Source organism: Strigops habroptila, chromosome 10 (assembly GCF_004027225.2).
Source record: "Strigops habroptila isolate Jane chromosome 10, bStrHab1.2.pri, whole genome shotgun sequence".
Lineage (NCBI taxonomy): Eukaryota > Metazoa > Chordata > Aves > Psittaciformes > Psittacidae > Strigops > Strigops habroptila.
In genome coordinates this window covers 19,182,345-19,194,740 of record NC_046359.1, presented here as the reverse complement: position 1 = coordinate 19,194,740, position 12,396 = coordinate 19,182,345, and the positions used below count along the sequence as shown (strand labels likewise).

The window sequence follows — 12,396 nt, the reverse complement described above, 5'->3', positions numbered from 1 at the left end:
ATCAAAAATGCTTCTGAAGAGTGACTGTAGTGTCATATGTAATGTTAAAATAACCTGTCTTGGGAACTCATGGTCTCTTGCAAAGAGAGAACTGTTGCTAGTTGTTTCTAGCTGGTCATTTTACTTTGAAGTTAGTATTTAGAATTAATATCAAGAATATTTTGTTGGAAATAAACACTAAAAAAAATAAAATTTTATTTTGTTAACTTGTCAGCTTGTCAACTCAGATTCAAATTGGAACACTTTTTTTTTTTTTTTCTAATGGAAACTAATACATCTGTTGGTGACAAGTATAGAATCATAGAATCATAGAATCGTAAGGGTTGGAAAGGACCTTAAGATCATCTAGTTCCAGCCCCCCTGCCATGGGCAGGGACACCTCGCCCTAAACCACGTGGCTCAAGGCTCTGTCCAACCTGGCCTTGAACACCGCCAGGGATGGAGCATCCACAACCTCCCTGGGCAACCCATTCCAGTGCTTCACCACCCTCACTGTAAAGAACTTCTTCCTTATATCTAATCTAAACTTCCCCTGTTTAAGTTTGAACCCATTACCCCTTGTCCTACCACTACAGTCCCTAAGGAAGAGTCCCTCCCCAGCATCCTTGTAGACGCCCTTCAGATACTGGAAGGCTGCTATGAGGTCACCACGCAGCCTTCTCTTCTCCAGGCTGAACAGCCCCAACTCTCTCAGCCTGTCTTCATACGGGAGGTGCTCCAGCCCTCTTATCATCCTCGTGGCCCTCCTCTGGACTCACTCCAACAGCTCCATGTCCTTTTTATGTTGAGGACACCAGAACTGTACGCAGTACTCCAAGTGAGGTCTCACGAGAGCAGAGTAGAAGGGCAGGATCACCTCCTTTGACCTGCTGGTCATGCTTCTTTTGATGCAGCCCAGGATACGGTTGGCTTTCTGGGCTGCAAGCGCACACTGCCGGCTCATGTTAAGCTTCTCGTCAACCAACACCCCCAAGTCCTTCTCTGCAGGGCTGCTCTGAATATCCTGCTCTGAGTATCCTGAGGTTTTAGAATTTTCTGAGACTTTGCTGCTCAGCTACTGGATTTTTCTCTTTCATACAGAAAATTGCAATAGTCCTTTTGCATAGATATGAATATAGGGCTAACTGGAGGTTATAGTATAAGTTTTTGGAAAGTATTTGCTATTTGTACACATTAAAAAGTGATCTGAAAGTTGGCCTTTATTTTGGATTACTTTGAGTCTGTCAAAACTAACAAAACTCTTAAAAATGATTAACATTAGCTCATTTTTTATGAAAGAGACCACTAAATGGTCATAAATGCATAAATTACATAATTTTTATATTTTCCTTTACATGGATGAAGATTTACTTAGTGGTGTTTGTTTCCTACTGAAATCTTGCAGAAATGTGTGGAAAAGACCCCCAAAATTGAGAAAATTATTTATTCTTTTCTCAAATTTGTAATATGTGAGGCACTTCATGAAGGCAGACTTAGTCTGTACTGGTCTTGTGTTTGCACTGGCAATTAAGCAGTCCTCAGTACAGAGAGCAGGTTACTACAGGGAGGGCTGATGTTGCCACCAGGGACGGGTGCTTAAACACGGAAATGAGCAGCAGGAGCTATTGAAATACCTACAAAATAATGATCCTCCTTGTTGTGCAGGTATTCCATTTTTATGCAGGGCGTCTTGAGAATTCAAAAAGAAATTGAAAGGGGAATTGAGGTACAAAAAACAGAAATGAAATATTCTCTTTGAACCATACTGTAGTTACTGTTTTCTGTGAAGTCTCTGCTTATACAATATATGCTGCCAAAAGGCTCAGCTTAGTGGGAAGTTTGTTTAAGTTCAGAAGAAAGGAATATGCTTTTTTTGAAATAAAATTGTCAGGAAAGAAGTTGACTTCTGGTTGTTTATAGGATTGACTTTTTAATTACACTTTGAAAAATCCACACTCTGAAAATAGCTGCAGAAATTCTCACATTGTTCTGTGCAGTGTCAGCAGTGTAGGTTTCCTACTGGTGTAAAGTAAGATGTGGTCATGACAAATTAAGCACATTATTCTTATTTTGGTTGATATGGATTTCCTTGTCTATGTTTAATTTATAGATGATCACATTTGTGTATTTCTGTTTTGTTGATTGTTAGCTGTTGTGGTAAAACCAAAACCACTGTAACTTGAAGGAGTAAGGCAAGCAATCCATTTGCTCTTAAGCAGAATACAGAGACATACTCACTAATCTTTGCTTGGGGACTTTCCCAAGTTTTCTTAACACAATAAATAAAACTAGCCTTTTAGAGAGCATTTAAATAGCCAAATTCTGCTTTTTTAGGTGTTGTTCCAGGTTCTGAGGGTGATGTTTTATACAGTAAGATGCTGACAGCCTTACAGAACTTGACCTTACACTTTTTCACTGCAGCTGAATATACTGGCAACATTTAATGACTAATATTTTACACTGAAAGACTTTAGTTGGAAAAAGTGTCTGCAAAGGTCTGTTACTTATAAAGTACTAAAGAAGAGACAACTCCCCCAATAAATGAATACACTAAATACATAGATTTGTTTTTATAAGCCGTTGTTGGGTTGTTTTTTATAGTGACTATGAATATTCTTACCAATACAAATGTGCTGGTTTTGTAAAATGTCTGTTCACCTGTTCAGTTTAATTCCACAGAAAAACTAGACTTTTGTCAGTTCAAAGGAAAGTTAATAAATTACTGGAAAACTTACGGCAGGACCATAATCTGGTTATTTTAGCGATATTTCTCAGTGGCTTAAAATAAACATCTGAGAAGTGGTGGAGAAGTACAGAATGATGCTGCTGCATACTTTTTTTTTTTTTTTTTCCCCCCTGGTAACTGAAGGTTAAATGAGTAGCAAGCAGAATGCCTTAAACAAGATTGGTATATTGATTAAAACGCTGATTTAACAGCTCGCTTTCTCCCTTTGGAAACCTGGAAAAGATAAGCCAGCTGCTGTCTAAGAGTGCCGAGTGTCCACTGAGAGTACACTATCTATCATCACAATATGGTGATGAGAGGTGTTTTATGTTTGTGTTAATTTCCTCCACTAAATCAGTAATTATTACAATCCTGTCCCTGCTGTTTACCCTGCAGCTGTTTTTCCATTTGTCGAGAGAGCGGGTGTTCTCAGAGGACCGCACACGCTTCTATGGTGCAGAAATTGTCTCTGCCCTGGACTATCTGCATTCTGGGAAGATTGTGTACCGTGATCTCAAGGTAAAAAAAGGAAAAAAAAAAAAGTAATCAGATTTTTGTTTTTGCAGAGACTATTGGGACAAACACAAAGTAATTATAAAGTTGCGCTATTCAGAGTTAATGGAGAAAAAAATCTGTGTTCAGTTTAAAGTTCTGTGTGTGCTGAAGGAAGTTGTTTGATACAGTAATCTCTAGACGGCTACATTACTTGACTTTAACTTGATTAAAAACCAGAAACACAGTATCTTAGTAATAGCACTTGAAGGAGGTTTAAACTTCTGATACTTTGTTTTGTTTTGTTTTGTTTACTCCAGTACTTATAACTTAACTTGGATTTCAACATAAATCTTAAATGTAGTTCTCAATGTCCTCAAACAAGGGAAATGGGGAATTGGGGCAACGTGACTACATTCTGTTTATCTCATCAAAGAGTTATCTTCTTGTATGATTTGAAAACATTTTAAACAATTAAGAATACTTCAATAGGAAAAGAATTTCAGTCAATTAAAAAATTATTTTGTCTTTTGTATCTTGGGAAAGTTTCATAATACTGGAATGTAGTTTGTCTTAGATTTGCCTGTGTATACAGTTGTGTATCCTCTGTTGTTGCCTAATGCTCCGAGTACTCTCTGGCACAGAATGACCAAATTGTATGGAAAATAACCTCTGTTTTCAGTGGAAAATAACCTCTGCTTTCAACAGGAACATTTTCTAACTTATGTGGGAGGAATATTTTCCGCAAGAAGACTATTTTATTTTTGTGCCGAGCCTTTAATTTGCATGAGAAACCGTGCTTTCACATTATACATGCACGCTTAGTGGAGTTCATTCATGGACTCCTTTGTACAGGAACCAAGGAGAAGGAGGCAGTGGTAGGCAAGTTCTGCTCAGGCAGGCAGATAGAAAACAAAACACTGGGTTTCCTGTTTGTAGCAGAATCTGTTGTAATAACATGAAATGCTGTGACATCTTGGAAAAATACAGAATTGTCTAGTCAAGGAGGATAATAAGAGGACAGGGCTATGATTTTTTTGTTAGTAATTTTACTCCACACCTTATAATTAGGAGAAAAAAGCTTTTTCTATTGAGAAAAGTTTTTCAGAAGTATGGTTTACTTGATTTTAGTTCTGTCTGTGTTTAAAGTACTGCTAATAAAAAGCTTTTGGGAAAACAATGTTAGCCATGCTTTTGAGATAGTCCACAGTAAATACTGCAGTAGTTTTTATTACTGTTCTTTGGATACTTCGTAATTGGTTGTATTCTGTTTTCACATTTCAGAGCAAGAATGGTGTATTTCAAAAGCATGCAGAGCATGCAGAGATACACATACACAATTCAAGGACAGTGTCCTTTGCAAGTATACAAGGAGGAGTTTACCTCAGGGTTTTGTTTTTATCAGTGGCTTGTCTGTTACTGAAAGGGTTGTGCAAGATTAAAGGATTTACGGATATATACTGTTTTGTGACAGTATAGCAAGTAAAATGCATCGTGATAAACGAAGGTGATGTTGCAGCAAAGGAAACCTGTGAATTCTTGCCAAATGACAGCCATGACTGCAACCTTGAATTACTTGACTTTGTCTTGAGAATATTAAAAAAATTATGTAGCTTTTGTTCTATGGAAGATGCACCAAACTTATAAAACTTCAGAATGAAGGGTCGCACTTTGATTGACTTGGGATTTACTTTGTAAACTGTACTGAATTATTAAATAAATATTTAAATTGCATAACAGTAATCACCATTGAGTGCTGTAAAATAATGCTGCTTTTTTTTTTTAACAAATCACAAATGAATTCTATTGCAAGCAGTTATACTGCATCTTTTTGACAAAACTGATATAATGTATCAGCCTGTCCTGTTAAAAAATACTAAGGGATCATTTTTTTCCCCAACACACAGTTAGAAAATCTAATGTTGGATAAAGATGGACACATAAAAATTACAGATTTTGGACTTTGCAAAGAAGGAATCACAGACGCAGCAACTATGAAAACATTCTGTGGTACTCCAGAATACCTGGCACCTGAGGTATGATCTAGAATATATTCTTGTAATACAGTATAAAATGTTTATTTTTTTCAATTAATTTTAGACCATGGTGTTTGTATACTGAAAACTGGTCATTGTAGTAAAGAACTGACAGTCTGCCTGGTTAATACTATGCAGTTGTTACTCAGAATTGTATGTGCTACTATTCTTTGTGGTGATTGTTGGTATATCAATGCCGCACTTCTTAGTGTTTAAAAAGGCCTCTAACATGCATTTTCCTTTTCATGTTTGTCTTCGTCTGTTAAAGTTTTTATCTTCCAATGATTTCTTCAAAAATAATCTTCCATCTGTCTGTCACTTGGAACATATGATCCTGCTTGACTGAGCTGTATAACTAGCATTTATATAGCCTTAGTGGAGGCGAGGGGGATAGGAAAGTACTGAGTTTTCTGGGTTTTATCCGAACTTCCCAGTTGCAGGGAGAGGGAGTTGGTGTTTTAGATATTTCTGCTATAACAGTGGAGTGTATCAACCTCAGAACTGGTTGAGGTGGGCACCAAAACTTAGCTGTTTCCTAGTATGTAAGCAGAAGTGGCATCCCAGAGTATGCCACCCCATCTTTACCATTAGCTAGCACTTGGAGTGCCAAACATCACACTTCTCAAGGACTGATAAAAGAAATGGACACAAGGATGTTGAAACCAGCTCTGGTTTGGCTAGTTTAGAGTCTGTGTGGAAGCTCAAGTCACCCAAATGATAAGCGCTGACAGCTCTGCCACTGATGCCTACTGAAAAAATGCGAGAAGCAATCTCAAAATTGTGCTTTTATCCTGCCTGTCTTCAGTCAACAGTACTAATTGTGGTGTTGGGAAATGATGTTCTGCCTCTCCCCTGGGGATGACAAACGCAACTCCTGTATTAATGTGAAAGACAGCATTATTTTTTTACTTAATGCCAAGGATTCTGTGGATGCTGGATTAGTCTTTATTTCTGTTCTTGTCAGCATTCAAGATCGCTAATTAACATGACACACACCTGACACTAAGACAACTTTCTTGTCAACCTAAAGGGCTTTACGAGACCCTTCAGTCCTACCATTTGTTTTAATAAGGATTCTTCAAGGGATTCCTCACCTCTTGCAGCAACTCAGCACCACCAGAAATTCTCTACTGTATATCGTCTGAAGAAGAATGTGCCTTAGTTTGAAGGGAAGAGGTGAGGAGGCACTGGTTCAGCATAGCTCTTTACCCTCTTATTTTCAAAAGTATTGAATCCTGAGTAGTGGCAACAAGCCCTGGAACCTATGCAAGTTTAGATTGCGCTTCATTTTTTATTCTGAACCTTACAATTAAGGGATGTCAGGGAAGCTGGTACACATCACCTTCTGCATACTGCTGGCTGGAAATGAAGATTTTAGGATGGTCAAGTTTGCGGCTTTGAGAGTCTTTGAAAGTCTCTTAAAGCAAATTAAGTCTCCTCCAATTTGCACTTGGGGGAAATTAAAACTGCCAGTAATTGGTTATAAGTTAATATGGTATGTAGAGTTAAAACCATTTTGAATCATAGCAAGACCTTTTGATACATTCTTTTTCTCCAACTATAAAGGAAACATCAGTATTCCTAGGAGCCACTAACTTTCTCTTCATCCATCTGGTTCCATGTTCCATGATTCTTTCAGCAGAGAAGAGAAATATGAGCAGTAATGCTCTCACACTGCGCATTTGACGTACCTAAATAATTTTGGTTGATTAAGTGCGTTCATTTCATCTGTTTGGTGATTCACCAGCTGTTCTAGTTATGACACAAACTCACTTGATACCTTGTGTCCTTTGCAGAATCCTATCCCATAGATTCCAAAGAAGACTTGGGTGCAGATTATTGCTATTCTGTTTGGCAATTTCTGACATCTTCTTTGTGTTTAGGGACACTCAGCAGCTATCTACATTTAAGGATTCCAGAATTATCCTTAGCCTCTTTTGAATCTTTTATGGCTACTTAGAAGTTGCAGATCTGCCTGTTTGGCTTAGTAGAGTGGCCACTTTTCTTGTGTTCCACACCCAGAATCTGTTCCAGCAACAAGAACACAAGGGATGATACTGTCATCACTGGCATAGACTACAGGTGTCATTGCCAGCTTTTACCCTCTCATTGTCTCTTGTCAGCAGTCTTGAAAACATTCTTAAAGAGTGCAAATATCCCATTCAGTTGCTTTCATCTGCTTCTCCATCTCTCACTTTTGGAAACATGTTAGCTGTCTTCCATTGAACTTGGCAAGGGATCATTCACTTACCACAAGTTACTTGATCCAGGTTGCCTTTCTGTTCTCTAGAAGTCCTTCTCCTCCCATTATGAGTATTTTTGGACACCCAGGCTGTACAGATCTGTCTTGAAGGAAATGACTCTTCATTAACCCTGGGAACCATGGAACTCACTCCCTTTTACCTGAGATGTGAAATGTTTAAAGCAAACCTAGACAGGTTACTGATACGGTGTAAGATGACGCAACACCTTTATCCACACATTCTTATGTAAAAGGGTGAAGTTAGCAGTATATGGACACCATTGCAAAAAATAAACTTCCCCTTCGTACTCTCTGCTACTGCAATAGTGTTTACCAGTGCATTGACTAGATAGTTGCTTACCTAAGGCAATTGTATCTATTCTTATACCCGGGACAGCTGACTTATAAAGGGACCATCAAGAGACTGGGTCCTCCAGTCTATTCATGTGCATGTGTCAGAGAATGAATGTACAAAAATGACTTTTCGTTGCAGTTCAGGCCACAGAAATCATTATCAGATGCCAAAGACTTGCTACCTTTTGACAAATGCAGATCATGAGAACCTCATGTTACAGCTGGACTTTAATTCTGTTACCACATTGAATTTCTGCTTGTTTATCCCAGGTTAAATGACAGCATATACTCATGCTTTGCTTGGCTGTGGTAAGTGTAAAGGCAGATACCTTTTAGCCGTCCTTTAAAAACAAGTATTCTCCAGCTATGTGGAGAAACCCATTCAGTATCTGTCCTTTTAATAATACCCTTGCTCCTCCTCTCATCTAGGTCAGTTGTTATGAGTGCATCCCTTCTGCAGGCCTTTTGGTTCACTTTCCCGTGTACTTATTGGCTGGTGGTGGAGGACACTGGGACAGTGTACTGTGTAACACATAGGGGTAGCCTGAGGCTGCAGTCTACCAGCCAGGAAGCAGTTGAGCCAGGAACCTTGCACTGGCGGGAATCTATACCTAGCCTGAGAACTGACTTAATCTTTTCTTTTTTATTAATTCAGTGTTACAGATTCAGTTCCAGGCTTGAGCTTGGTTCTCCAAATGCTTTTTGGACCACTGTTTGAGACACAGAGTCTTGCTCGGTATTCCATCTTTTTGCAAAAATTAGATTGCAGTTGCTTCCAACAGGAAAACAGAGAAGTAGCTAAGCCAGGGTAAGGTGGATTTCCTCTGTGCATGACATTCTTTCAGGTGAAGGTGTCCTTGTAGATCCATACAGAATTATTTCACAAGGTGATTACAGGATTAATCTTAATCAGAAAGTAAGTTTACCTGTTGCTGGGTTTTCCTCACAAACCTTGTGTTCCTGATATCAATGTAGTCCTTCTCACCCACTGTTTAAAAGGCTGTTTCATCTCGCATTGATAGGGCCTGACCTTTCATATAGGACCTAAGTCTGACAGTGCTGGTTTATGCAGGAACTATCACTTAATGATATGTGACAGTAAATAAGACCACAGTAGATTCATAGCCTTTGTCCATAGGCATGAGAAGATTTGCATGTCTTATAAGTTATTTTAAAATGAGACCAGCAGAGATGAAGGAGATACTGAGATCAGTTACACAAGCTTGTTTGGCGGGTGATCTTTTTTTGGTGATCTTCCTTTCAGAAATGGGAGCAAGACGTATCACGTGTAATCAGTTATTTCCCTGCGTTTTATCTCAGAGAAGTGAAAGGTAAAAACTCTTTTGTCAAGAGGCAACTGTTGTCTTTCCTCACTTTTCACTTAATTTCTTCCTTGCAACTTTTCTTTTTGGGAAGGATACAGTTTTGATATATAGGTGACCCAAAATCTAGAACTTGGCCATTTAAGTTCAGTGGCTGAATTTCAGAAAGGAGAAGCATTGTACCCTGTACTGCAGGCATGGTTATAGCAAGAAAAAACACTTTTCTCCTGTTTACAGGATTTGAAGTTGAATTGTCTAAGAATGATGTGGTATATGCAGATTATAAAAAGTTATAGTAGAAGCAGAAAAAATATTTTGTCACTGGTGCAGCTATACATTTGTTTCATTCTTTTAACATATTGGATCAGAAAATTTGCCAAGGGCAGTCTGGTAAATTTTTGGACTGAGAACGTGATGATCTGCCACATAGCTGGTCTGATACGAGTTGAAACTAAGTGATATACAGACAGAGAGGGAACCACTGAAATACACTGAGACAGGCTAGCATGGAAATTGAAGCTTTCAGGTTTTGCAGACACATACATATCTCATAGCAAAGCAGTGTTTCAAGCAGGGATTTTAATGCAGATAGAAGTTGCAATGTGAATTTTACAGAAGAGCTCTTTCAGGTGTGGGGAAAAGCATGAAAATGGTTGTTTGCAAAGAACTTGATGAATGTAGCCAACATCATGGATGAACTGAGGCAGGCCAATTGAGAGAGGTTAGCTAAGATGTGGGTGTAAAAAGAGAGCATATTATACTACAGAGAAAATGAAGTTTCATAAAGAATTTGAGTAAAATAGGAAGATAGCAAGGTAGGTTAACAGGAGGTAAAAGAAATTCATGAAATGAATCTAATGATCTCAAAGGTAGATTGATAGCCCGGAAAACACAGCTTAGAGATGAGAAGATTTTTCTTATGGAGAAAAATGTGGTTGTAGTCAGGAAACAGAGTTTGAACTAAGGAAAATTATGTTTTTTTCTTAATTTTCTCGTAATAGAAATGAAGATAATGTTTTGCAGAGAGACGCAAAAGGCGGGAGAAATTGATGAGCAACTTAAAATGAAGAGGAGCTTGCTAGAGAGCTGTTTGGTTAGGGAATATAGAGGAACTGAAGGCCAGAATAATTTCTGTCGTGGCTTATGCAGTTTCCTTTTTATCCTCCTTTCCTTTAAATTTCATTTGGACTTAAAGATAATTGAGGCATCTAAGTAATGTGCTTTTTGAAATTCTGTGCAACTTTTATATAAATAATAGGTATATGCCATTATTTTCCACCTCTAAAACTACTGGATTGAAAAGGTATATAGGGGAAAAGGGAATCTGTGGAAAATGGCACAAATTAAGGGAAAGCAGCTGTTAAGATGTTGCCAGATGGCATGTGCATTCACAAGGCTTTAAGACTGGTATGAACTTCTAAGAGTTGGAACAATACTGTAAAGAGAGACAGTGGAAGAGAAACTTTGTTAGACTAGGTCTTCCATCAGGGTCTGGAGAGCAAGTTCTCGCTCATGCTTGGTTACCTCTCATGAGCATCAAGAATATTGATTGTCAGTGGCTTTTGGGGCTTATTTAGGGGAATGGGTAGTTCCTGTTTTTATTGTGCGTCTTTTTAATTTCTTCACTTCTGTTTATCCTTTTTCTAGAAAAAGGATAATGAGACATGCCACCAAATTGTCTGTGTTAATGTAAATAAATTCATACACCCTTGTAATTATGAGAGTCCTTTATTCCTTGTCCTGTGGAACAAGGAATAGAGAAGACACAGGCTGTGACTGTCCAGAAGTAGGCTGCTTGTAGCATCTTATCCTGTGCCTCAGGCAACATTGTGCAGACAGACTCAGCCAAGATGGATGTGTGAACTCGTGTGGATGTATTTCTGGGTTTTGTTCCTCTCTTTGAATATAATCTTTTTAGTGCTTAGCTAATTATGTAGTCTCAGTTTTACTGTTGAGTTAGAGTACCTGATCAACTTTCCAACTGTAAAACAGTTTGAAAATCAAATGTAGCTTACATGCAAGACCCAACAAAATTAGAAGTGTTAAGTACGTTTTGGCAGTTCACTTTTATTATGCCCAGTCCTCAAATGTACCAGCAGACAATCATCTGAATGTTAGTTATTTTTCACATGCTTATGTGATCACACAAAAAGTACATGCTAAAAAGAAGCAGATGGTGACAGATGGGAAGGTTGAATAAGGTGGTTTTGGAAACCTAGAAAAATGCACTTCTGTAATAGTGTAAAAATAAAAATTCTTTGATCGCCAAGTTAGAATGAACAAAATAGAGTGCCCTCCTGCCCCCCAAAACCCCAACCAAGAAAACTACCCCACCCCAAAAAGCATTACGATAAAAAGAAATGGAACCTACAAGTGTTCAATGTATATTTAGGAAAGCATGTTATGAAGTGTTGTTTTGTCCAAGGATAGAACATTACTTTTTATCAGCCAGAGACTTAGAAAGGTGGTAATTGTATTCTTTCTTCCTTTTAGAACGATGGATTCAAATCAATTGTGTTCCAAGCTCAAAGAATGCTGTCAAAAGGGTCATTCTTTAATGTCACATATTGGTAGTGTTGCAGGTTGTGATAATATTTTTCTTCTGATGTCACAAGAAAGATTTTAACCCTCTTATTATAATGGTAAAAAAAATCATATGTGTGATGGGTATACCTGTATGACTAGAAGTAATGTGTAACAGGGAGCATTACCTCTTTGTCATATAGGCAAATATAAAGCTGAGTAAGTAGAGAAGGTATAATCAACAAAAAAATATCTTTTATGGGTTAACCATCACAGCAAAGGACCTACTGTGTGGACTGAATTTTTTCTTATTCCTTTACATTAGTTTAATGGAGTCTAAACATTCATATCGATTTATATAAACAAAAAAGGATTCCTTAAAAAAATTCAGTGATGAGATCTATTTTATTCCATAAAATAGAAAGTACCTGATGAATATTTAATTGCTAAGTCCTCTAGCAATATGGATGCCATAATTATTTTTTCTTTTTATATTTGAGTGTCTTTACCTATAGTATGAGAGAGTACCTATAGTATGAGGTGAGGCAGAATGCTTTGCTTTTAGTTGTTGGCTTTTATTTAAAACCAAAAAGCTTCAGCCTCTGATAACTTGTACTAATTTTCCTGAAAGTATACTTAGTTTGCTCTGTACGCAAACACTGTATTTGTGTTGTGCTTTGCTTAACTAATTTTCTTTTGGCTTCAGAAGGATAGTTCAAGTTT

At 37.8% G+C, this 12,396-nt stretch overlaps 1 protein-coding gene across 7 annotated transcripts in view; it reads left to right on the top strand.

Annotated features, from left to right (window-relative positions):
* AKT3 (AKT serine/threonine kinase 3) overlaps positions 1–12,396 on the top strand; it is a 154,244-nt gene that overhangs the window by 111,022 nt on the left and 30,826 nt on the right. For 5 of the 7 annotated variants that reach the window (XM_030499899.1, XM_030499903.1, XM_030499902.1 and 2 more), the window contains 2 exons: positions 3,101–3,223; positions 5,104–5,232. The exons of 1 other annotated variant lie outside the window; for it this stretch is intronic. In XM_030499899.1, the coding sequence (XP_030355759.1) occupies positions 3,101–3,223; positions 5,104–5,232 (252 nt within the window). The remainder of the gene's footprint in view (positions 1–3,100; positions 3,224–5,103; positions 5,233–12,396) is intronic. One more of the 7 variants, XM_030499901.1, reaches the window with a different exon arrangement.